General features: G+C 50.5%; 13 protein-coding genes across 13 annotated transcripts; 9 read left to right on the top strand and 4 right to left on the bottom strand.

Annotated features, from left to right (window-relative positions):
- Window positions 1-116: 116 nt before the first annotated feature.
- Window positions 117-2,387, bottom strand: K489DRAFT_321261 (flavodoxin and radical SAM domain protein; the record flags this gene model as incomplete). The annotated part of the gene is made up of 2 exons (XM_033601530.1): window positions 117-304; window positions 341-2,387. The coding sequence occupies 2 exons, from the start codon at window positions 2,385-2,387 to the stop codon at window positions 117-119; spliced, it is 2,235 nt and encodes a 744-aa protein (XP_033458480.1).
- A 616-nt stretch (window positions 2,388-3,003) lies between these two features.
- K489DRAFT_322245 (PQ loop repeat protein) lies at window positions 3,004-3,960 on the top strand (the record flags this gene model as incomplete). Its single annotated transcript, XM_033601610.1, has 2 exons — window positions 3,004-3,320; window positions 3,381-3,960. 2 exons carry the CDS (start codon window positions 3,004-3,006, stop codon window positions 3,958-3,960), a joined length of 897 nt encoding a protein of 298 aa, XP_033458479.1.
- A 380-nt stretch (window positions 3,961-4,340) lies between these two features.
- Window positions 4,341-5,635, top strand: K489DRAFT_322120 (FAD/NAD(P)-binding domain-containing protein; the record flags this gene model as incomplete). The annotated part of the gene is made up of 2 exons (XM_033601601.1): window positions 4,341-4,745; window positions 4,802-5,635. 2 exons carry the CDS (start codon window positions 4,341-4,343, stop codon window positions 5,633-5,635), a joined length of 1,239 nt encoding a protein of 412 aa, XP_033458478.1.
- Window positions 5,636-6,205: 570 nt separating this feature from the next.
- K489DRAFT_402347 (uncharacterized protein) lies at window positions 6,206-7,476 on the top strand. Its single transcript, XM_033607047.1, has 3 exons — window positions 6,206-6,348; window positions 6,400-6,529; window positions 6,587-7,476. Exons 1-3 carry the CDS (start codon window positions 6,317-6,319, stop codon window positions 7,334-7,336), a joined length of 912 nt encoding a protein of 303 aa, XP_033458477.1. The 5' UTR covers window positions 6,206-6,316; the 3' UTR covers window positions 7,337-7,476.
- Window positions 7,477-7,772: 296 nt separating this feature from the next.
- K489DRAFT_381432 (uncharacterized protein) lies at window positions 7,773-8,792 on the top strand. Its single transcript, XM_033605123.1, has 3 exons — window positions 7,773-7,849; window positions 7,910-8,039; window positions 8,091-8,792. Exons 1-3 carry the CDS (start codon window positions 7,833-7,835, stop codon window positions 8,622-8,624), a joined length of 681 nt encoding a protein of 226 aa, XP_033458476.1. The 5' UTR covers window positions 7,773-7,832; the 3' UTR covers window positions 8,625-8,792.
- Window positions 8,793-9,541: 749 nt separating this feature from the next.
- On the top strand, window positions 9,542-10,711 carry K489DRAFT_248080 (uncharacterized protein). Its single transcript, XM_033599929.1, has 4 exons — window positions 9,542-9,703; window positions 9,762-9,891; window positions 9,944-10,541; window positions 10,598-10,711. The coding sequence occupies exons 1-3, from the start codon at window positions 9,687-9,689 to the stop codon at window positions 10,487-10,489; spliced, it is 693 nt and encodes a 230-aa protein (XP_033458475.1). The 5' UTR covers window positions 9,542-9,686; the 3' UTR covers window positions 10,490-10,541; window positions 10,598-10,711.
- On the top strand, window positions 10,456-11,388 carry K489DRAFT_381430 (uncharacterized protein). The gene is made up of 2 exons (XM_033605122.1): window positions 10,456-10,541; window positions 10,598-11,388. Exon 2 carries the CDS (start codon window positions 10,886-10,888, stop codon window positions 11,267-11,269), a length of 384 nt encoding a protein of 127 aa, XP_033458474.1. The 5' UTR covers window positions 10,456-10,541; window positions 10,598-10,885; the 3' UTR covers window positions 11,270-11,388.
- A 726-nt stretch (window positions 11,389-12,114) lies between these two features.
- K489DRAFT_381429 (uncharacterized protein) lies at window positions 12,115-13,112 on the top strand. Its single transcript, XM_033605121.1, has one exon. The coding sequence runs from the start codon at window positions 12,245-12,247 to the stop codon at window positions 12,833-12,835; it is 591 nt and encodes a 196-aa protein (XP_033458473.1). The 5' UTR covers window positions 12,115-12,244; the 3' UTR covers window positions 12,836-13,112.
- A 46-nt stretch (window positions 13,113-13,158) lies between these two features.
- K489DRAFT_381428 (uncharacterized protein) lies at window positions 13,159-14,339 on the top strand. Its single transcript, XM_033605120.1, has 2 exons — window positions 13,159-13,609; window positions 13,666-14,339. Exons 1-2 carry the CDS (start codon window positions 13,580-13,582, stop codon window positions 14,272-14,274), a joined length of 639 nt encoding a protein of 212 aa, XP_033458472.1. The 5' UTR covers window positions 13,159-13,579; the 3' UTR covers window positions 14,275-14,339.
- K489DRAFT_381427 (WD40 repeat-like protein) lies at window positions 14,080-18,156 on the bottom strand. The gene is made up of 3 exons (XM_033605119.1): window positions 17,653-18,156; window positions 14,646-17,575; window positions 14,080-14,577 (listed from the first exon to the last, which is right to left on the bottom strand). The coding sequence occupies exons 1-3, from the start codon at window positions 17,684-17,686 to the stop codon at window positions 14,428-14,430; spliced, it is 3,114 nt and encodes a 1,037-aa protein (XP_033458471.1). The 5' UTR covers window positions 17,687-18,156; the 3' UTR covers window positions 14,080-14,427.
- A 14-nt stretch (window positions 18,157-18,170) lies between these two features.
- On the bottom strand, window positions 18,171-21,756 carry K489DRAFT_432411 (ARM repeat-containing protein). The gene is made up of 2 exons (XM_033608483.1): window positions 18,773-21,756; window positions 18,171-18,698 (listed from the first exon to the last, which is right to left on the bottom strand). Exons 1-2 carry the CDS (start codon window positions 21,361-21,363, stop codon window positions 18,194-18,196), a joined length of 3,096 nt encoding a protein of 1,031 aa, XP_033458470.1. The 5' UTR covers window positions 21,364-21,756; the 3' UTR covers window positions 18,171-18,193.
- A 182-nt stretch (window positions 21,757-21,938) lies between these two features.
- K489DRAFT_389396 (DNA-binding protein) lies at window positions 21,939-22,658 on the top strand (the record flags this gene model as incomplete). The annotated part of the gene is made up of 1 exon (XM_033606501.1): window positions 21,939-22,658. One exon carries the CDS (start codon window positions 21,939-21,941, stop codon window positions 22,656-22,658), a length of 720 nt encoding a protein of 239 aa, XP_033458469.1.
- On the bottom strand, window positions 22,309-24,324 carry K489DRAFT_381424 (uncharacterized protein). The gene is made up of 3 exons (XM_033605118.1): window positions 23,847-24,324; window positions 23,418-23,697; window positions 22,309-23,333 (listed from the first exon to the last, which is right to left on the bottom strand). Exons 1-3 carry the CDS (start codon window positions 23,964-23,966, stop codon window positions 22,684-22,686), a joined length of 1,050 nt encoding a protein of 349 aa, XP_033458468.1. The 5' UTR covers window positions 23,967-24,324; the 3' UTR covers window positions 22,309-22,683.
- Between the last annotated feature and the right edge of the window lie 84 nt (window positions 24,325-24,408).

The following is a 24,408-nucleotide window of genomic DNA, read 5'->3' as shown; positions in this document are numbered from 1 at the left end:
CAAGCCCCACGCTGTTCCGTGTAGGCATCGCCAGCCCGAAACGACGAAGAAGAGCATGTCAATCTTCACGGAACATACAGGAGTTTTACCAAGATGGCTTCATTACGAAGTTCTTTCTAGATTTCGACGACCTTGGGTTTCCCCTTCCGATCCACCCGGACATCCCTAGGATCGAATCCACCCTTGCCCCAAGCCGCCCACTCAGGCGTGGCCTCACCGATATAATCTTCGGGGCTGAACGGTTTCTTGCTCTCGACGCACTGGAAGAATTTCTCATAGTCGATGAGAGTATGCCATCGGCCCCCTGATGTAGCCTGTTCGCCACTTCCAACATCAGGACGGAAGAATCTCTTCCGATCCGCGAGCAGGATGCAGCAAGAATGAGCATGTTCCGCACCAATGCCATAATCCAATCCGCGTCGTAAAAGTTCCTTTTCGAGCGCGAGAACAAAGGCGGAAACTTCTTCATAAAAGGGCACGTTCTGCATACTTAGCCCTGCGCCCGCGGCCGTGGAGGTCCCGCAGTATGTCACGCCCTTGACTTCGATGAAGCCGGGAAGAGCGCGCTCGACGAGATCCGCGTATCCGGATGCTTCGTCGTCGATGTTGAAGCCTTTGACGAGCGTGAGGCGGAAGACTGTGCGGTGGGTGAAGCGTTTCTCGCGGAGGATGTCCATGCAGCGGATGAAGCGCTCCCAGAAGTCGCGATGGAGGGGTCTGTCGATTTTGCGGAGGGATTCTTTATTCGAAGCGTCGATCGAGACGTAGAGTTGGGTGACGGGGCCTAGGGCGGCGAGTTGGTCGGGATGTTGGGCGTTGCAGACGAGGAAGGAGCTGATGTGTTCGGCATGCAGCATTGCGAGGAGAGCGTTGATGTGCGGGTAGAAGATGGGTTCGCCGACGAGGCTGAGGGCGCAGTGTCGGATGCGCATGGCTTCGGCGAATCGCTCACTACGGACACCAGGTACGCCGCGCATCATTTTGATCTTGGAGTAGTGACCTGCTTTCATGCCTTCAAACACAAGGTCAGGTTCGTCAACTTCCCATCGCCACGTCGTTCCGACTGGATTCGTGCCGTGGCGCCAGCAGAAGACACATTTGTTACTGCAACTGAGTGAAGGTGTTGCTTCCATGCACAGATGTGAGTTGATGCCGTAGAAGCTGTATTTGTAACAGGACCCGCGTCCTCGGAGAGCAGACTTTGTCCATCGACAGATCTTAACACCAGAATGTGATCCGACAATCGTGTAGCCTTGCTTTGTGAGTGATGCATACGTCGGTGATGATTTCGGAACCATCGCCTTAGGCGCATTCGTCGTGGCCGCAGATCTGCCGAGGGATGTGAAATCGACAGGGATGGGTACTTTAATATCCTCAAGATCTCCAGCGTCAGAACGAACCTTCCTCCTCGGCTTTGAATCCGATGCCAATGGCTCTTCTGTGTCATCCTCGTCGCCGCTCTCCACCGCATCTCCACTGCCACTCACTCCCTCACCAAGACCTTTGCCATCTGCCAGATCAGCCAAGATCCCCTCCACTCCACTCTGCCATTCCTGCAACCTCTGATCGACGTCTTTCCTGATATCTCCCGTTCCTAGCGGAAACGCGCGTTTGCGTCTCGTCAGCTTCGCCATCCACTTGTCAACCTCAACGGCCTGAGTGCAGTATCCTTGCGCTTCAGTGGGCCACTCCTGACGATCCCCGAATCCAAAGACGCTGTATCCTGCCAATGTCGATAACGAGCCCGTATCGATTCTGAAATCATTGTGCGTGTCTTCCATGTGCGACAGGAAATTCGACAACTCCGTGTCGATGTTGTATGAAGGTAGAAGAATGAGGTAGACTGAGGCGGTGCTACGCTGAGCAGATTTCGGAGGAGTGATGAAGTAATCATCGTAATCTACCTCTGCGAGATCGTGAACCTCCACTGGAAGAATTTTCTGGTTCGTCGCCGATGCGCCATTGAGGTTTGCAGCTAGCCTCTCTGCGTAGGCTTTGGTCGAGCCGCCCAGTGTGAAGTAGAATATGTATATTTGCAGATGCTCAAGCACATCTCCATCCTGATTCGGGGTCTGCTTCCGACTCTTGTTTCCTTGAACTCTCCGTGGCTCCTTTGTTCTCGTCGCATTTGTCGTCTGGGTCGTTTCCTGCGTGTTCACAGGCGTGATCTCCGGTTGTGCGACCACACTTCGTCTTGGGGTATCGTCTGAGGTCTTATCGATGATTTCATGCTTCAACACATACTTGTCAATTCTATTGCTTCGCCAGTGCAATCCCAGGCGCACGATGGCAAAAAGGATACCCGCCGCCAATAAGATTCCAGTACGGTGTGCGTGCCATATGTATAGCAGCTCCTGCGGCAACTCATGCAGTTGGTTCAGATTCATGACGGCTGGAAAGCATGGCCTCATGCGACAGCGCGAATCGTGAAAACACCGGGCAGTTTCAATGCAGAGGCAAACGAAGATTGCACAATGGTTAATCAAGAACAAATGATTGCTTGTGGCCGCAAAATTATGGCGGGGTGATGAGTAAGAAGTGATCAGCCGGGCCGGTATTTGCCCACTGCAGGGTTCAAAACGCGCCGCTTTGAGCTGTCGGCGGTGCACGCGATCAGCCGCGTCTCCGTTGCCTGGTGACCCAGAGATCTATACACACCGTCATCGTGGTTCACTTCACTTCACTGGACTGGATATCTCCATTCGAAATTGATCATCTTTGATTAAGGGCGTCGTATCCATCTTCTCGCTCATAGACGATCCTCTGATTCTAATTCATCGCCGACTTGACGGTGAAGAGCATCGTCTTTGCTTCGCGACTCGAATGTGCGCTTGTGAAGCTCAGCTAGCGAGAGGAAGTACCCTCATCTGCGATTGCTACAAGTCCCCAGGAAGAAGAGTGGGATTTTAGTTAAAAAAAGCGACATCGCGTCGCTTCAAATTCCCGATGTTTACCATCCGCGAGAGCCTGTTTCTGTCGCCCATGCAGTACCCATGGCAAGACATGACAGAACATTGTCGCGCGCTGGCATATCCCAGTATTCCTACGACAGTACTTGCCGCCTTCCTGGTAGCTGGAATCGTGGCATCTTACGTTCCGCAGCACGTCAAGATCTACTCGCGACGATCATCCGAAGGTCTGTCGCCATGGTGGGTTCTCCTCGGTGGCTTGAGCTCTATTACGGCAATTGCAAACATTCTCGTCCTGCCAACAAGCCGAGCGGATATGCGCTGCTGCAAAGAAGTCAACGGAGGGGCTTGTGCAGCTGCTTTGCTCGGGGTTGCACAGATCGGGTGTCAATGGACCTGTTTCATGATTATGTAAGTGGCTCGCATACACTCGAGACGGTGTTCCGGACATGCTGACATTGCTCACTATAGCGTGCTACTCTATCTTGTATTCTTCCCGTACGACACTGCCGCTGAGCAAGAAGAAGATCTGACCGCCTCGATCACATCTTTGACGGCTACACCACCTACGAACAGTCGACGTGATCCGTTGATCGTTGGCGCCTCCATCTTCATTACTCTTTTTCTGGTCGCACTTATTTCCGTAGCGCTTGTTTTTGCATTTCCGCATCACACCCAGATCTGGGCCGATATTCTCGGCAGTGTCTCTGGGATACTCGGCATGATTCAGTATCTCCCTCAGATCAACTACACTTGGAAAGTGCAAGACGTCAAGAGCCTGTCAATCACGACTCTCTCCGTGCAAGCTCCTGGCTCCTTCCTCTTCGCCCTTTCGCTTGCTCTGCGAGTCGGTCTGCAAGGCTGGAGTACATGGGTCGTATATGTCATCACTGGATCCTTGCAATTTGTTCTCCTAGGTATGGCGTTCACATTCGCTCACCGAAACCGTCAGGAAAGGAAAGTTACTTCGCCAGTGATCTCGGAAGCAGAGAGCGTCAATGAGCAAACGGCGCTACTTGGCGACAGAGTCGCAACAACTCCTGAAAACTAGAAGGGCGTGAACCTTCTGCACACGGCCATGTGCTCGACGATGGGATACGATCTCGCGTGACCAACCGCCATCGCCAACTTGTCCGCTAGGATATTGAGGCAACGAGGATGTGTCTGATCTACGCTATCTTCAGACCATCCTTGAAACGAAATCCATGCATCTGGGCAATGATCGGACTTGCAGCTGAAATAGGCCAAGGTCTGACATTTGCTGTCCTTCAGACCCCTCTTGGCGCGAACCTTAAGCAACCAGAATAGCTGACTAATCAAACATGCAGCTGGCAAAGCTGAAGATGTGACATTCGGATTTCGACCTTGCTGTACCAATACTCCCTCCATCATTCTTCCTGGATACAGATCTCTCGTATGTCACTGCAAGCAATGCCTGCATCGAACAAAGCATCAAATGAACCCCATGTGCTTATCATCGGAGCTGGCTTGACCGGTCTCATACTAGCTCATGGGCTAGGAAACCGTGGGATCAAGTACGAGATCTTCGATGAGGCCGAAGCAGCCGGCAGCTATGCTACACGCGAGTGGACTATGGGCATTCACTGGAGCGCAAATGTATTATACGACCTGTTGCCACCGCACGTCTCGTCTCGTATAGTGAGCGAAGCATCCGTAGATCCGTCGCTCGATTATTCCTCCCCGCCGAACAACGGTACCCGGATATATGATGGTCAAACGGGCAAGGCTTTCCAGGAAGTAACGACCGAAGGCCGACTACTCCGAGTGTCGCGAGCACGACTCAGGAAGCTGTTTAGTGAAGGCGTCGATGTCAGGGTAGGTGCAATGTATTAGCCTGCAGGAGAATCTTCAAATGCTAAATCATCTTACAGTATGATCATAAGCTTATCCGACTATCGTACTCTGGTGATGGTACCTCGGTCACCGGTCGCTTCTCCAACGGCGCTGAATACTCTGGTACTGTGGTCTGTGGGACCGATGGATGGCGCTCCGCTGTTCGAAGCGAGCTGTTCGGACCAGAGAAGGCCAGAGCTGCGCCTATGAGCGGAGCCGTTCATCTGTCTGCAGCATTCTCCTACCGCGACGCCGCAGTAGCGCAACACGTCCGAACTGCACATCCGGTCTTCTCCTGGGCACTCGATCCCGAAGTTTTCGTGTTTGTTAGCATTCAAACCACCCCAGACCCGAATTCGCCGGCCGACTGGGGCTTCTATCTTCTGCTTGGGTGGTTGGGCGAGAAGGATACGACATTGTCCAATGCACAAAGGCTGGCCCTCGCCAAAAAGAAAGCCGCCTCTATCGCTGAGCCCTTTCGCACTGCCGTCCAAGCTATTCCCGACGATACCATTTTATCGTACAGTGATATTAACAGCTGGGTTGCACAACCTTGGGACACCCATCAAGGCCGCGTCACCCTCGCCGGTGATGCCGCTCACCCGATGCCGCCTTATCGCGGACAGGGCCTCAATAATGCTATTCTCGATGTTCAAAACTTCATCGAGGCCATGGCTAAATTGAAGGACTCCCGAGCAGACGCCGGCACAGCTCTTGCCTTACAGACAGAGCTCATCGAGGAGTATAGCACCGAAGTGGTGAAGCGCGGAGCAGCAGAGACGGAGTTGAGCACCAAAACCGCTTATGAAATGTTGCAGTACCACGACTTCATGCGTGAGGTGAAGTATGGACTCGCGCGGAAAGGACACTGAATAGTTCTTGGAACACATCTTGCCTCGACTACTCTAGATGTAGATATCCCGTCCCTACCGCGCAGCTATCCTGAAACATGTTCCCATCTCCGTACCTTGAAGCTAGAATTGCACATTCTCACCCTGTCGCTTCGTTGTCGCTTATCCTCGAGTTTCACTTGGCGCTCGGATTATGATTGTTCATGCGCTAGACTGGATAAAGCCTGCTGTGCTGTAGCTATGTGTAGCTCCCCAGCACGAGCACCACTGGCTGGTGATGCTGTGAAAAGCACTTTGCTGTGCCGCAGCTGTGCAGCACATCTGTTTCATATTGTCCGATGCACAAAAATAAATCCTTGCACGAGCATGAAAGGAAATTCGCATTGCAGCATGCATAAAAGCCTATTTCTTCCAGGATGAAAATATACCTGAATGTAGATATTCGTAAATTTGGAACAATTCGTTGGACATGAGCATGTATGGATCTGCCGACATGTTTCACACGGGACACAACGTCACCTCTTCGTGGCTTGACTTTGCATGAGCGCGAGCATGCTCTGGCTTTCTGATACGCGCTCGCGAAGCCGCAATGACACTGGTCATGCATATATATGCTATGGACCTGGCCCCTTCCTCACGATCACTTGCGTATAGCAGAAAAGACATCACACGCTTACTTTCCACTCTGTGATTGCCTTCAGCATGAACCACATCGGCATGGATAATCTCAAACAGTATTTGGAACTCTTATCCAAGCGATCATTGACGTATACTGATATTTGCAGCCTGCGTTCCTCAGGAGCATACGCCGACCTCACCCTGGTGTGCGGCTCGCAGAAATGGCCAGTCCATCGATGCATTCTCTTTGCAGCAAGCAGTCAATTCAAAGCAAGTTATGGCTGCCAGCCCTTTGAGGTATGACGGATAAGATATCGGCGCATTCTTGATCTATTGCGCTGACACGTGCTATAGGAAGGCATTATCAGACTTCAGAGCAACGAAAACGAAACGTCCTGGGTTGAAAACGAATATTTTGACCCTACCGATCCGGAACTCCTGTCGTTGATGCTGGACTTCATTTACCTGGGCGACTATAACGAAGCTCCTGGTTCAGTGGATCAGGACCCGCACGCGTTCATTGGAGAGATTAGCGACTCGCAGACCCTGAACTTGCAGATATTGGTCGACTCAGACGACAACGCAGAGGAAGCAAAATTCTATTCCCCCCCAACGAGCCCTGTTTCATCTATATCAACCGTTCTCGATTCGATGACACTCAGATCGGCGGAGAACTCTTCAGTAACTCCAAAGACCGCACTCGAACGACGAAACGAACTCGCCCTCCATATCAAGATGTGGAGGATGGGAACGGATCACCAAATCCAGTCTCTTCAAAACTTAGCCCTCAGCAAATTTAAATCTGCTACCGAAAGCCGCACCTACAACAAGAAAGAGTTCGCAGACTCTCTGCTCCTCGCATGGAGAATCAAGGTCTTCGGCGAATCGGCGCAGACAAGCCTGGGAGCCGCCATCCTTGACGTTTTGGAGCGCGATATTGACTCGCTGATCGATAGCGGTCCCGTCAAGAAAGCTGTGAAGCGAATCCCGGGTCTGGGAGCGGCAATTATCGCCAAATTGGCAAGACGACAACCCCTCAACAGAATACTCGCGGTTCGGAATCATGAAGGGAACGATCGTTTGGTTGCGTATAAGCATCGATGATGCTTTCCCTGCCATGCCCTTTGTTTTATTGTTCAATTTTCGTGGATTTTGTAAAGATAGAATCATGTATTTGCATAGGCAGGCTCGGCTCACAATTTTACCTCGCCAATATAGACAAAGAAATGCGCATTTATAGGCACAATGGTTGAACTTCGAAGTACAGACCTGCCGCTGTATAATTGATTCTCTAACGGCGTACACATTCTACATAATTCGCATGGCATTTGGCCGCCGTAACAGTGAAATAAGCCGCGAAAACATTTATCATTAGCTACGCGTGCTGAACCACTTGCAGGATGTTTCATAGTATGCAGAGATGTCCTATAAATAGTGATCTATTTAGATAAGCGCTACGTAGCCAAGCCGTCGACTCCTGCTCGCGATGAAGTGTTATGTCCTAGTAGAGTTGCCCAGCAGCTATTCAAGTTTCCTGTATCGATTCCAATATCTTCCTTTCATATTGAAACACTCATACGGTGCTCCTTCGACTGTCGCTATGAATGCGCTGAGGCAGTGCGTAATATCCATCGCTATTGCTGCTTCTCATAGCATGGACTAACGATCAAACGTCAGTCTCTACTTGACAGGCGAACACAGTGACATGACCATTATATGTTGCGAGCGAAAATGGAGAGTTCACAAGTGTATCATGAGCGCAAGTTCAGGCTACTTCAAACGACTGTGTAGCTCCACTCACTGGAAAGTACGACCTCGCTTACAGCTACGCTGGAATTCCTCGCTGACAAGACCTCAGGAGACCAAAGATGGCATCATCACACTGGAGGGCGTCAAAGATTCTGACGACCAGGAAGACTTCACTCTAGACCAACCTGACATGGTTGAGGCGATGCTACAATTCATCTATACGGGAAGCTATCGTGTGAAAGAATCAGCACAGGGAATCCAACCCAAAATTGGAGAGGCGCCCATGCCGACGATATCACACACGCGCGCGACAGAGCATGATTTTTCCAGTCATGCAAGGTTGTTTTCTATAGCTTGCAAATATGACATTCCCTGCTTGCGTGATCAAGCTGTTGCTGCATACAATGCTTCGATCATATTCACGAAAGTCGTGCTGGACACAGATTTGGCAAAAGCCATCTTGATCGCGTTCGGGACAGGCAGTGATGCTGAATGCCAGATGAGAGACTGTGTTTTCAACACGCTTGTATCGCGTGTCCGGAGTGCAATGAAAAGCAACATTGTTGTTGCTGCCATTGAGAAGTCGGATGGGGTTGCGTTAAGGCTCGTCAAAGCATTGGTCGATCAAATGCCGGGGCCTTGATTAGCTCGAGGCTATCTTCTGCGCAGCGGCTCCATTGCAGCTTGTTTCTGCCGTGGCCTTTGAGGATCCAGTGACATCCATGAAATCATCATTTTTTGGTGGGAATTGTCAACAGGCCGATCAATGATTGCTAAGCAGTCGCATACTTGTTATAACACTATTCAAGGTCGTTGCTACATTTCACACATCATTCCGCGTTCGTGTTCGGTACGATATCCTGCGCAGTGAACTGAAATTCTCTAGCGAGGGGCTTCCACGGCGTTTTCCTATGTGCAACTTGTGTGAGTCTCAAGGACAGATTGAATTCACAAGTGAATGGATTCAAAAAGAGTGCATTGTTATGATCCACCCCGCTGACGTGATAAAGCCGCAGGCAGACATTTGCGCACCAGTGCACCTCGACGACCTTTGTGCACCAGTGCACTTCGATGATACGCGCTGGCGCATGTATCTCGTATGTAACCAGATTAACATATAGGTAGTACGAACGGACCTTATGTCTGTCCGTGTTGAACTCATGTTACCAACCTTCTGTTTGAAATCAGACAACGCCCCTTGATCCTTATCCAGTTTTTATAACCCAGAACAATCCCTCGAGCTACTTCTCTTACAGTAAGTGGACCCGTAACATGCATCACATGAAACATCGACCAATATTGAATAGTAAGCCTGATCGAACTGGCCAATCCTACCCGCACTTGCTCGTGTAGGCCGCCATTCCTCCCTGGTGTCAGCCTCGGAAGGATGGACTGTGTCGGAACGATATCTTGAAGTCCAAATTCTCACTTTGAGTACTTGAGAGGTTCTTGGCCGCCACTCGGTGTTCTCTGTAAAAGCAGACCTTCTCTGTTCCCTTACTTAAGAACAATCAGCCATCAGCTCTCGTAATCTAACACCCACTCATTCTTCCCCCGTACAAAACTCTAATTCCGAAAAGCTCGAGAGGCATCGCTCAAGAGAAAGACCTCGCTGGGACGCAGAGACAGATCCGAAGCGAAAGATAACCTAAACCTTGCTATCCGAAAGAGATAGACTTAGGACGTGGCCAGAGCTAGATCTTCAATGGAAGGTCTGAACTAGTAAGTAGTCCTGTTTGTGGTAAACCGACGGTCACTCTGGTACTGAGTCATGTTCTAGTCTTTGGGAGACTTCCGCATTTTCGGACCTTGTTATCATCTGTGGCGACAAGCAATGGAAAGTCCATAAGTCGGTGATAGGTGCTAGCTCGGGTTATTTCAGAACATTATGCCTGAGTCCGGACTGGAAGGTGCGAAAGGTCTTGTTTTCTCTTCGAAACAGACTGTTAACGCGAATTTTAGGAAGCCCGCGAAGGAGTTATCAAACTTGAGCATGTCGAGGCTCCAACAGACAAAGATGCCGGCGGAGCTCGAGCCAATGAAGATTTTAGCTCGGACCATCCGAATATGGTCGGCTCGATGCTGGCCTTCATCTACACCGGCAAGATACTGTCCGACGAACAATTCCTCGCTCTAGAGCGGAACGACAAGAAGGAGCTTCAGCGGACATTTTGGACTAAGCAGCGACCGACAGAGCTCTATTTGTCACGTTACGCAAGAATGTATGCTCTTGCATGCAAATATGATGTCGTTACTTTACGAGACAAGGCGCTTGCAGGATTCAAACATAACATGAGCAAGGACTTATCCTATCAAGATCTAGCGGCTGCTCTGCGGATTTCTTTCAACACCGGCAGTGAAAAGGAATGTCAAATGAGGGATTGTGTTTTCGGATTACTGCTGGAGCATATTCGTGGATTGAGCGAGTATAGGTGGGCTCGAGATGCTATAGAAGGTGTTCCGGGGCTTTCTATGAGACTGATCACCACAATGGCAACGAAATGGTGAGTGTAGCGGACGCTCTTCGGGATTCGAAACCGTGTGTAGCGAAAAGTGTCAGGTAATGAATCCAAAGCCCTACGTTTTCGAAGAAGCTATCACTAATCTCCTATGTAGAAAGGTAAGAATGCCATCATACGACTAAGAAGAAAATCTGATGAAGATGGCACTGAAGACTATAGCTCTGACCATCCGGAAGCTGTGAAGCTACTTGTGGACTTTATTTATCTAGGCGACTACACGTCGGTCGACCCGAAGAAATTTAACGTGCAAACCGATGTCTCAAGCGCTACACGCATTAGTAAGAAAGATAAGGATCGAAAGGGCGAATCATTCGTGTCTATCGAAGAGCTGGAGGTTGCTAAGCTGCTAGGACCCCTGGAACGCCGCGCTCGAATGTTCGCAATGGGTCTCAAATTCATCATCCCATCCCTCATGTCTGTAGCGGTCAACAAGTACAACGAAACTATCAAAGCGACTGATTTCTGCCCCCAAGACCTTGCTATCGCAACAACAATCACGTACAAGACCGGAAGCGATCGCGAGCCGGCCATTAAGAACGCCGTTCTAGCATCCATTGTCAAGCACTCTTCGAAGATCATGAAGGAGCCAGAGATTCGGGAAGCCATTGATATGTCTGATCAATTGGCCGTAGCAGTTATCGAAGCTCTTGCCAACCATTATTTCTGCCACAGCTCCTACAAAGGATGTTCCGGGGACGGTCTTGCTCAAGATCAATGTGGCATTTGTCAATCTTGGAGGCAAGCAAGATGTTCCTGTAACCGCTGAGCATGTTGATAGCTTGAATCGTTCATCTCCTTGGAGATTTCTGAGACGGTCACTCTCTCGCTCGACGCAGACGATAGTTGTGAAAAGACATATCAGGTATCAAAACAATGTCAATCACGATGAGCGATGCTCCTAAGTACACGAAGCGGTCAAATCAGGAAATTGCATTTTGGTACCAAGCAGTTGAAGCAGCGTCACAAGATATTTGATTTCCTCATGATTGGACTTAGAAGATAATTTCATAATGGCTGCATTTCCCGAATTCGCCGCCTTGCCATGAGCACAGTATGCGGAAGTATGAACTTGATCTTTGGGGTGATGCTCATTTTGCTAAAATAGTTGTGCGGCATAATGTTGCACCAGAATTAGAGTCATGAAAAATAAAACAAGGCTTCGTAACTAAGTGAGGTGAATTTAAGGTGGCAAGGTGGCAGAAAGTGAAATCTGCCTAGCACTTCGCTGCGAGGATAAGCGGATAAACAGAAATAATCAGCGTGCCAGACCATCGTCCTGCTGAGACGGGAGTAAGTGAACACCAGGTAGAGCAAATAGAATCTCGGAAAGTGGAGTGAATTATGCGCATATATGTTACCTATCACTTTCGAAGCGATCGACAAATGATGTCTTGACAAGGATTTCTCTTATGTTCAATGCTCCAACGTTTGTTCAGAGTCGTCTCTGAAATATCTTAGCTGATTATACTTGAGATGCACCCATGGAGGGCTGATGTCCTCCTTCGCAAGTACGATGTTCGAACATTCAGATTGATCTTTTGCGAACTCTGACGTTTCTCCAGGCTGCGTGCTTCAGGCGCTCATTCTGATCTAACGCTCGTCTGTGGACCTGCCGAATACAAAGTTCATAAGTGTGTCGTCTTTGAACACTCGGAAGTTATTAAGAACAAATGCATGAATCCAGCTTGGAATGTGAGCTCGAGAGTCATTGCGCTTTATAAAGTGCATATTGACAAAGTATATGAAGGAACCCGACACATTTCGCTTCGACTGCATTCCAGATGACGATGACGACGGTGTTGAACTTGAAGTGGGTCTGGAGTTTGATGAGCCACATTCCGTGAAGCTCATGATCGACTACATGTACATGTCTGACTACAGCATCGACAATTCATTTATTCCGACTGGGCGTGATCCGATGTCAACCAAGCATCGCTACCTCCCCTCCGTCTCGCAATCTCCAGTATCGACAGAACAGAAGCAGAAAGTCACACATAGCAAATCGCCTATACCTCCATCTGTCTGGATAACGTCGTATTCTTCGACCGAGGAAGTCGAATATGTGAAGTCCTTTCTCGACAACAGGCAAGGTCCCTTGACTACCCACGTGAGAGTCCACTCACTAGCATGCAAGTATTTCATCACTCCTCTCAAATACGCGACCGTTCAGAAATTCAAAGAGCTTGTCAAAAGAGGTTATCTTCATCCCGAGGACTTCGCCTCTGCTATCACGCCCGCATACAACACAGCACCAGGAAAGAGAGACGGACGCATGGGAGACTGTGTTCAAATGCATGAGCTTTCATATTGTGGATATTCTCTCAGAAGCTAGCACGCGCGATGCTGTCGGCCGTATCGAAGGATTGAGCATGCAGCTCTTCGTCAAAGACAAGCTGGGATTGTACTACCAGGAGTTGACAGGCCCGGAATTTTGGACAGACGACGAACCTGTCCTGGAAGAATGTGAAGATGACAACACTATTGTAGAAGAAATTGAGCCTGGAACAACGGTGTGAAACCCAGGAGGACTGTGGTGACTAAACGACGGGATGAATGAAAAGGGACGAGACATGTGAATTCCTTTCTATAGACGCAAAGCTTATATGAACTTCACCTGTGTCATGCCTACTGCTCCTTCTGCAAACAAGTGTAACATGCAGATCGTGTTCAACTGTCACATCCTTTCGATCACGTGCGAAGATGAGAGAATCTACCAGCTCAGCTGTTGCAAGTGAAGGCGAGCATCGCAAAAAGAATGAAGGGTTCATTCGCTCAACCAGGGACTGATTTCCACTGAACACGTATCGGCGGTAAGCTTCGCAATTCGTCACGATTTTGGTGGTTCGCAACTACACCGCAATCACGGACACCCAACATTGCTTTCATTGCAGTGACGACATGACCGCGAGACAATGACTCCGCTTGTATGCCATTCCACCCCTCTTACTCACGAATTTGAAGGGCTTTTGATGGAAGTGCGAGATCAGATAGTTCATTCTCGGATCTGACCATCAAATGCGGACGAGATACACACAAAGTCCATAAGCTTGTGTTGTGTTTGTCTTCGGAGTGGTTCATGAAAGCGTGCAGCAATGAAGTGTTCCAGGCAAGTAGATCCGATGCCTATGGATCATGTTCTACTGCTGACCTCGAACTGGCAAGGAGGCTAGCGAAGGAGTCATCGCCTTGAAGAGCTCACTGCACAGGAGCGGCATGGAAGACTTCAGCTGTGATCATCCAGATGCCGTACGCTTGATGATCGATTCCTTCTATAATGGCGAATATGCAGGGACAGTGCAAAGCAATTCCTGGATGAGCAGAGCAAGCCCGTCGTCAACTCGCACCAGGAAGCGCAAGGCTTCAACAGCTCTGGGAGGTTATGGTCAACTCGTGACTCACGCGAGGATGTATGCCATGGGTGCGAAGTATCTCATTGAGACTCTCAAGATAAGAGCGAGGTTCAAATTTATGCAACGAATGCGACAGGGCAACATCGACCCGACCGACTTCGCTGCGGCCATCACGGTTACCTACAATACTAGTACCGAAACCGATTCTGAGATGGGCAAATGCGTCTTTGATTCAATTCTCCAGGCAACAGATGCGCTGTTATCGGCCGATGCTGTCAAGGAAGCAATTGAGATGGTGGATGGATTGGCTTACAAGCTTTTTCTCGGGCAGCGCGCTGAGCGACCAGACACTCCATCGAGATCGACGATGTGTCGGGTGAGACCTTTTTGGCCAGACTTACTTAGTACGAACTTCGAATAATCACGCCAGGCTTTAAAATGTTTTAAGGATATTTCAAGTCTTTCAGGAAATGGCAGATGAATCTTTGTGGAACGGGTCTCTTGTGTAAAATTGGTCCACACATATCCCGAAGGTCTTTTCGGTCATAGGTCTTGTAATGAATAAATTCGAGCATCACGGCACGCCTGATTTCCTTTTTTGCGGTGAAGATACAAGCGACATCCTCTTAGCGCCATTGGCCTTGTAGTGCAGCAGAACATCATTTCCAGGTCCTTTCCAAAGATGTGTGCGGATCGTAAGTAGCGTCATCGTCGGCGGCACGAGCTGTATTGTTTCACGTCAGCAGATACATCTTCAACCTTCAAATCACAAGTCCCAAATTTAACACGTACCTTATCCTGACACCACAACTCCAAATACTCCTCCGGTCGCATCATATTGATCTCCGCGGAAGACATCGCTCCAGGCTGCCATTGCTCCTGCGGCTCAATGCGCTCGGCGACATACGCGAGAATCTTTCTGGCCCGGAGCATGCGGTTGGCATTGAGACGATTTGCGCCTTCGCCACCCGACGACGGGCCCGATACGGGCGGGAGTTTGTCCTGCCAGGGTTCAAGGATGAAGGAGATTTTGGTAATCTCTTTGAAAGGCAGGAGATTCTTCAATAGCAAGTCGCCAAGCCAGAGTGGTGCGGCGCGTTCGACGAGGTCGCATTGTTCGCCGAGGTTGCTCACGCGACCCTCGAAGAGGTCGGCGACACCGCCTGCCTCGGGTCGGTCTTCCTGAATGAGGATCGTTGTGTTCGGCGGCGGGAGGAGGAGAGGGGTTTCGTCGGGTGGAGGAGGTGTGATCATCGTAACTAATTCAATTGGAGCGGCGGCAATGGGCATGCCGTTCTCGCGAGCTTGTTGAGCCTGAACTTGGTGACGTAGGGACTCTTCATAAGCGTGATGAATTTTATTGACCAAACCCTGGAGTGTTTCTTTGTTGTTGCTCGGGCCATCATTTGAGCTGCTCTCTTTGTTAAGTGCATCGTTCTCGTCTTTCTCTCCGGGTACGGCTTTGTTTTCGCCTGTTTGTGAGCGACCGAGCTTCTTCATGCCCGAAAAGGACATGCTCTTAAGGAATTTCTTGCCGAACAAGCCTTCTTTGATTACCTCCTGGCCACCAGAAGTCTCGGTTGGAGCGGCTACGGCATCCGGCACCTCACCGGGCGTCGCAGCAAAGACGGAGTTTCCACCAGGAGATGTCACATCAGTGCTGGGGGCTCGCAGAGTCGAAAAGTAATCATCTTCCCTCTCGCCAGATTTTCGTGGAGCATTTTGATCACTAGGCTGATCGCTGGATGTTCTGCTCTCTACACTTGGTGATAGAGCGCCGAGGGTGGCTGAGGTCTTGGGCGGAGATATTACGGCTGGAGTTGCCACACCAATTCCAAAGCCTGGCGTGAACGGTACCTTGCTCGCTCCATTCGTATTTGCTCGTAATGTAGAAGACGAGTCTGGACCAGATGTATGGCCTCGCCAGCTGCTGATATTCGCAGGAGGTATTTGAATCTTCATCGAAGCTGAAGGACTTCCGGTGAGCTTCTGCCGCTCAAACTCAGCAAAGAGAGTCTTGCGGAATTCGTTATCGCGTCTGACCTCCTCATCTACGAGTTTTGTGAAGAGGCTTCGAAGCACCCATTTGCCCAAATTGATACGGGCATCCTCCTTCAACACAACCTCAGGGTCGAGCTGTAATTCGTCGGCATACATTTCTGCATCGAAGCAGGTCTGTTCTTCCAATACCACAGCAAGACTTCCTGTGCGAGTATCGACAGAGCACCAATTGGGCACCGTCGTCGTGCTCACTGTCTCTTCAGCCTTGACGTCATCTAGATGGCGCTTACCGTAGGATCGAACAGGGACGCATCTCAGCAGATCCCACATGACCACTTCACCGGCGGTGTCAAGAGTCAGCACTCGCCTCCTATCGCTGAGCATGACATGCTTGATCAAGCCATTCTGGCCTTCGATAGATCCATCGGGCTGTGTTCGAATGGCATGCGTTCCCGGGGCTTCAATGTTCTGCGAATCTGAACGGCCATGCATTGAGACTACCTCGGGGTCAGGAATGGCTGCGAATGGAAGAAAGCCGGTATTCGTCAGTCGAAGTACGTGTTTGGATGGTATTCTCCGCTTCCCGGGCGCTGGAGCAGCATGTTCTATTGAGCTTTGCATGGTTTCCCTTCGACTTGAAAGGCTTCCATACTTGCTAGCATAAGTTGTGGCGCTAGATCGATGGTGAGGATGCAGCGAACGCTCAGGCATTTCAACTTCGAGATCGTCAGTGCTGACATCTCGCCATCGGTTGATACTCGGCCTGCTCGTTGCCGCCCAAACGTAGCCACCACTGGCAACGACTTTGTGCACACCTTCGTGTTCTTGGAGGAGCGTCAATGAGAGACCTTCGTCAAGCTCGACTACATTTCTCGTGTCCGTCTTGGCTACCAACCCGTTCCTGTCGCTGGAGTAAAAGATCGACAGATCCGGCTCGTCGGAGAATAGCGACCAGACACTAGCGTCGTGCATGGTCAGAGTATACATGCAGCGTCCTGCGGTTGTACTCCACACCTTCACAGTGCAATCGCTGCTTGCAGTCATAATCGTCGTTCCATCCTGACTGATCAAAATGTCCCGAATATTGTCGGTGTGCCCCACAAGCTTCGTTATCCTCTTTCCCGATTGCGCATCCCATACTCTCACAGTCTTTTCTGGCCCACCACTTGCTATTATTGAGTTGGTCGCAGCCAGGGCATATACGCTGCCCTTCTCCACACTGAGCAGGCTATGCGCTTCGTCATCTCCGACGTTGATCGCAAGCTTTTGTCCGCCACCATTCAAGTCCCATAGACAAATCTTGCGATCCAGACCACCGCTCGCAATCCAATCACTCGTGGCCGAAGGTACGGCGAGCGTCTTTACATAATCGCTGTGCAGACCAATCGTTTGTGGGGGCTGGCCATCAGCTGCCGCCGGTCTCCATAATTTTACAGTGATGTCTGACGAAGCTGAGACCAGTGCTCGGCCAGATTGGGCAAGGGCAATATCGTTGATCCAGTGCGTATGCGCCTGGATTTGCTGTTTAAATGTAGTCGCGGGAGAGGTGGGAGGCTTAGCATCGTAATCGAGAGGGCGGCCATTGTGGACATCGAGGTGAAGATCCCAGGTGCAGAGACAGCCATCACGCCCAGCTGAATACAGAATGGAGTTCGTTGAATCTACAGCGAGCCCATTTACTCCTAGTCTGTGGCCTCCGGCTGCATTGGGTAGTGGTAGCACTGTCCGCTTCAACATCAGTCTCTTTGGTCATTGCGCAGATGAGGGGTCGGCGCCCACGATTGGCGACATTTCATACCGTAGCTGATGCGATGCCGCGCCTTGCGGGCCATTGAGGCGGATAATTGTTGTGAATACTAGCTGTATAGATGTAGTGCCACTTGGTGTCTCTCAAAGCAGTGTCGTAAGCTCAGTCCGTTTCATGGTCGAGCTCAAGCGCGTGAGCAGTTGGCAGTCGCGTGGAGAATCGCGCCTGTCGCATTATGGGTCATTGCGGTCATTGCATTGCATTGATGTCATGTAATCAGAGCATTCGTCAGATGTAGAGCTAGCTATGCTCATAAAATTATGCACGTGGTATCGTCTGGAAGCAATGGAGCCTGATGAACAGCGACAGTGGGTTACTGTTCTATGTCCGATCGGGCCGGCGCAACACGGCATTGACGAGATCGTGAGCCACGTGTGTGAAGAATGACGCATTGCGCGGCCGAACGCTCTCAGGGCTGCAGGGCAGGGGAACGGCGATGGAGAGTTTGTGCTGACTCAGCATTTGGGATTTTCCATCAGCTATGATCATTTCTACGATTTCTGCCATTGGCTATCTTCCTCATTCATGAGAGTCACTCCGACATCGTCCTCAACTTGTCCTGTTCCACGGGACTCAATGCAGCAAAGATTTCAGCGAAGCCTGGATCTTGCGTGCGGCCGCGGAACCAATTTACGAGGTAAGCCTGGGTCTCGTCATCCCTGCCACGCGCATACAGGGGCGCATCGTCCGCTGCATAAGCCATGAGTTGTGATTTGGTCATACCAGAGGCAAGATCCACGAATGCAGGGCCATCATCTTCCCAGTCACCGTCTTCGTCATCTTCATCGTCATCTTCCTCGGCGCCAGCACCAGGTGCGCCGTTCGGGCCTGAATTACCAGAAGCGGAGAGTAGTTCTTCGACGAGGACTTTGATGATTTTAAGCTGGGCGGGAATTACGGTGTACTGATCGGGGTTCTGGCGAGCACGGGAGCGGGTTACGATTCGGTTGGATTCTGGAACGATGAGGTCGCCCTTGACTTGGATTTCGGCGAGCCGGCGGTCGTTGAGCTCGTACAGCTTCGAAAGGGCGGCGACACTGTACGATTTGTTAGCATATTAATCCGATCCAACTCAGATACGTCAGTGAATTTGCAAAGAAAAGTGACATACTTTTGTCGGATATCGTCGTATCCCGCAAAGTTGACGGAGTTCTCCAGCCATTTAGTGACAACTACTTGTAGTCCAGTCTGGTCCGCGATGCGGATGTCCGCCAAGAAGCCTACCACTTCCTGCGCCGAGATTAGCGACAATCTCGCGAAGACGAGAATGAGGCTCTGGATAAATTGCGCTTGGGTGGCAGATGCAAGTCTCGTCGCCACAGCCTGCAAGAGCTGTGTCAGATAAGGTCCCAACTTTTCTGAACCGGCCTTCTCAACGACTTCGGCAGCGAGTCCGCCAACTTCCGATGCGGCATTGTCGTCCACGCTCGGGCTGAGCAAGCGATCGATGATAATGAGGATGACCTCAAGGCCACCTTTGCCGTTCTGGTCACTGAAGTTGAATACCTGCTCGGGATCGTGAGAGAGCATGTTCTTGACCGCAGAGGTGGCATGTCTGAGCAACTCGTCATCTTGCGACTCCAGGAGAAGACGGCTCAGGCGCGGCATTGTGGTGACGACGAAACCTTGCGGGAGTGGCGAAGACGCATACTCTGCAAGGACTGAGAGGAGCTCTGCAGCGAGGTTGGCGAGAGCATTTTCTTCAGTCAGGCTAGCGACATCGAATGCGCCCATCAGGGTGGGCAAGACTTTGCTAGCCAATAGACTTGTCGCTTCGACACCGCTTTCTGAAATTGATCGAGCAACCTCTTCAAAGGTCTCAGTTACCAGCATGGTGATCTGGAAATTGCTGGCACCTTGACTAGCAACGGAAAACAGCAAGTCCAGTCCACCGCCGCTGAGGCAAGTGCTAGTGTCAAGAATAATAGCATCTCGTAGAGTCTCGATGATGGTAATGAGTACATCATCGCTGTCGTTGAGGTCGCTCAGATCTTGCGTCTGAATGAAATTTTGAAGGGCCGCAATGACGTTCGACTGTTGGCTGATCGTCACAGCAGAAGGCAAGGCTGCAAAGTAATATCCCAAGGCCCGAATGCATGAGACTTTTACAATCTCGGACTCATCGTTGTTGATGGCATTGAGCGAGGCTTCCATCAAGGATGCAGCAACAGCTTGCAGTGCGTCGCCCGAGGTGCGGACCAGCCCACCTGCAACGAGGTAGCCTCGAGCTCGAAGGAATACGGGCTCCTCTTGCATGGCATGCTTGATGAAATCGACATAGCCGATTGCGGATTCGGTACCTATCCTCTTCTCTACATCTTGAAATTCGCCGAGCACTTGGTTGAAGAGATACAGTGCGGCTTCCTTGGTCTTCCAGTTTGCGTTTTCATTGTAAAGATTTCTGGTGTAGGCAAGCAAACCATCGACAGTGGCACCACCAAGCCACTCGCTAAGCTTGATGACTAGATCACCACAGGCTGATCGTGGTGTATAGTTGGCAGTAACGTTTACTTCATCGAACAAGAAGACGTTGACGTCTACATCCCAAAGGCCTTCTTCTTCCGTTGTGATCTGAGCGTATGCAACGGCAATCTTCATAACATCTGCCATCCACGCGGGAGGAGATCCAGCAGTAATTTGAGACTCGAGCTCTTTGCGCACAGGCGGGGCGCGGATACATGCCTGCATGAAATCCAGCTCTTCGAGCACCAAGAAGTCCAAAGTATAAGGCAGACCATCGGCATCTTCTAGTCTTCCTTGCTGGTCATCATCGATATATGTAGCTTGATATTGTGATTGCAGGGTGGACAATTCTTGCCAAGTTGCCGAGAATAATGCAGGGCTGTGTGGTGAAAGAGTGCTAGGAAATAGCTGCCTGATGCGCATCAAGACCTTCACAGCTTGGTACTTGAATGCAACGAATCCTCGATAGAGCTCTGCTTGCTCAGTTCCTTGCGTCTCAGCACCAGCGGGGGGCGCTTGCGGTAGAGACGTTTTCAAAGTCTCGATGAAAAATGGAAGCCATCCGGTAAGGGTCTCCTCTGCGAACCCTTTCACGGCGGCTTTGTGGTCGTCTATGACCATTTCTAGGATGTCGAAACATGACCGGAAGACAGAAAGTGCAAGTGCGCGAAGCATTGTCTTGCGGTTGGGGTTTGCAGCCACATCGTAAATGACCTTGACAAGGTCTCTCGCCACCGCGAAAAATTGCTCATGGTTGAAGCAATCGTCGACCAGCTCGTGAAGGACTTTCAAAGCTCCATGGACTTGCTTGTCAGATCCGGTGGAGACCACGTGCAGCAGGGTCGGTAATAAAACCGGCCAATCATTTGGGAAATCAGCTGTGGCAATCTTGCTGACGACCAGGCTGGCCGCGCTTTCTACCTTGCGCTCATTGTTTCCGCTCAGTGCAAGATCTAAGAGTCTTTGGCGAATCTCCGCTCGTTTGGCATCATCGGCAAAGTATGGTCCAGTGAAGTCGTCTAGCTCGGTCGACCAACAAGCTAAGACGAATGTCTTCAAATAGAGCAACGACGCTTGTCGTACCTCGAGTGGAACTTCCACGTGAGCTCCAATCGCTATCAGACTAAGGGGAAAATCTGGATTCGAATAGAGTTGCTTGAGCTGCCATTCGGCATTCTGGCGAGTCGGTTCGTGGTTGGATTGTGTCTCGTTGAAAAGTTGAATTAATTGCTGTTCCATGTTGAACTGTCCCTCCGCGGCGTATATTGTTAGAGATGATATGCGCTCTGCGATTGAACGTTCGGCTTTTCAATTTGCTTCCAGCACCGTGTGAAGATGTCGTATGTTCAGAAGACTGCCTGACGTTTGACGCTGTTAAGGGCGAAGCGTTATCTGTTGCTGCTTGTTGACCGTCTCAGGCGATGACAAGGCGTGGCGGGGTGTTTATGAAGCAAATTTTGGCTTTTGGGTATCAATGTTTCGCCCGCTGGAGAGGCGAAATCTAAGTAATGTGCTGGATGCAGCGTTTATCAAATGCAAAATGGAACCTTTCCAGTCGTTTCACAATTGTTGCAGTATCGCAAGAAAGAGTACGGTATATGTCGATGAAGCAGAATGTTGGAAATATGTTCACACTTTGTCCGTTGTCGAGGTTGGAAAGATCAACACGCTGGTCTTGGCACTTCCCTGTATCCGCAAACCGCACCTGGAGCTGATACACAGAGTCCCTGAAACATCATCGCAGCTTTGCGCTCAGGCATGATAACATGTGAACCATCATATGCGTATCGTTTCATGATGCGCTGGATTACAACATGCCGGACCGATCCACAAACAGTGACGCTACATATCGGGAGCTGATACAAGCCTTTACCAATTTCCTCACAGTGGCGATACATACGATTCTTTACGAGCGCGGCATCTATCCACAGACCTCATTTCTCTCGGCGCGGAAATATGAGTTCGCTGTGCGACAAAATCGTCACCCAAAAGTCTGCGAATGGATCAATGATGCTGTTGACTCCGCCGAGACAGAGCTACTGAAATGCACTGTCGATCGCCTGGCAGTGGTGATCTTTGACAAGCAGAACAAGCCGCTGGAACGCTTCGTGTTCGATGTGTCAAGATTTCCTATAGTTCCAATATCTGAAGTCGACGTGCCTATGCAACGTATGACAGCTGATAAGACGAAATTGGCGATTCTGCCAATGGTGGATCTCGAAGAACAGCTTAGAGCGACAATGGGTCGTCTATCGAATTGTGGCTCGACGCTCGAACCGCTTCCGACAGGATGCATCTTCACTCTGGCAATCGAATTGCGAAGTGAGGCAAGCCGGCCTGTGGGCCATCCTCAGCCTTGGATTCCTACAGAACCGAACGTCGATCAGGATACAGAACAGCCGCGACACGTTACCACTCCAATTCGTGCAGTAAAGGCTGGCGAAATGGTATTTGAGACTTGGATCGATCAGCTGCAGCCCGCTCGCACATTGTCATCACAGGGAACCTCAAGCACTGGATATGACGTGAAATAGAATCTGTTGACATAGGGATACGCATCTACCCAATGGCAGCATCCATTATACCGTAGATTCCAGTACGCCCGAGACCGCCTTCATCGTGCTCCGGTGTTGCCTTGTTATGCCTCCACATGCGGAGATATTGGTGTTCCAAGATTCGCCAGCCTTGCCTCTCAAACACGGCCAAAGCCTCAGGATTCCATGTGCTAACCTCAGCCGTCCAAGTGGCTTTCTCGATGACTTTTTCCTCTGACCAATCATTCATTTCCTCATTAGGCAGTGGGATTTCGGTGATAGTCTTGACCTGGGCGTTCGCTACGGCGGCTTGAAGAGCGCTCTCTGCTGAATGAACATTTTTTGCGTACAGTGGTCCGATGTGGAAGCCTTCCGACGACCGGCGGACAAGAACCCACGCGATGATATCGCTGACTGTCTGCGGAGGAGACTTGGTCACGATAGCATGTCCGGAGATGTCCGGGCGGTTGAATAAGTTGGCGTCAGACCAGACGTCGGGTCGCTCGAAGCCAGTGTATTCCTTGTCTGAAGCAGCGAGGAGCTCCCGTGGTACATCGCGAAGATCAATCAGCGTGCCCTGTGGCTCAGGTGCTCCGACAGCAGGTGTCTTTTGGTGCAGGTCGCGAATCATCAGTTGGATGGGACCGCCAGCAACGACAAAACCTCTCCGCTCATCTGTGCATATCGCACCATCAGCCCCGTCATCAAACTACACAGTCGTGTAAAGAATCGTTTGGAATGAACGAAAGCACAACTTACAAGTCCCCACTTGCTCCTCCACTGCATCTAGTCCGACAATTTCCGTTCCCGCCCTTTCGAAGTCCTTCAACACGGCGTCGAAGAGATGGCGTCCCAGGCCTTTTCCGCGGAACTCGGCTTTCACAATAAACATGGACACCCAGCCGGTGCTGTTCTCGTTGATGATGGCGGCGACCTGGCCGATGAGATTGCCCGTGGACTTCTGTTCGAGCACGATCATTCCGCAGCTTCGGCCCAGAGACGGATTGAGATAGGTGTCGAGGTCATGGTACCCGCGGTTCTGGTCGTAGATGTTAGAATCATATGATGTGAAGAATTGGTGCTCTTGTGCCGAGATAGCATAACAGAATGTTTGATTTGACAACACAGATCTATTGTGACCGCTTGTGCCATTCTCATCAAAGACGGAGCCGATTTGACCTTACATACCCATCCCAAAATCTGCATATAGGCCCACCATTCCGCCCGACATTCGTCGTTGTCCCGCGCAGGCCTGACTGCATACTCCTCGTCCTCCCAGAACACCTTCGGCGGGGCAGGTAGAGCCATACCTAGGTAGTCGATGGTTGCGGTGCTAATGTCTCAACACTCACGTAATTTATTATGAAGGATCGTGGTACAGAATTGGATGAGAGGTTCAAGGATTTTTTTAACATACACACGTTCGTGCTATGTGTATATAGTACCTCAATGTATGGCTCGTCTTACGTGACTTCGAGATCGTCAGTCACCAACACGCAAGTTGCCCCACCGGTATCCATCCGTTTCGGTTGTGGGACGTCCCTGAACGCTTTCGCAAGCAGGAGATCCACCAGTTCAGTCCAAAGTCACAAAGACGCATGCTGAGCCAGGAAGAGAGTTTGATGCATGAGTCCTTCGCATGTGTCCTTCGCGTCTTAAGCTTCGAAATGAAGAAAGATGTGGCGTAGTTGGCTACTATTAGAGTGGTGGAGCAACAAGAGGATGGCCCGCAAATCCAAGATCTAACCCA

The sequence above is a fragment of the Dissoconium aciculare genome, assembly GCF_010015565.1.
Source record: "Dissoconium aciculare CBS 342.82 unplaced genomic scaffold K489scaffold_8, whole genome shotgun sequence".
In the NCBI taxonomy this organism is placed as follows: domain Eukaryota; kingdom Fungi; phylum Ascomycota; class Dothideomycetes; order Mycosphaerellales; family Dissoconiaceae; genus Dissoconium; species Dissoconium aciculare.
This window is presented reverse-complemented; position numbering and strand designations above follow the sequence as displayed.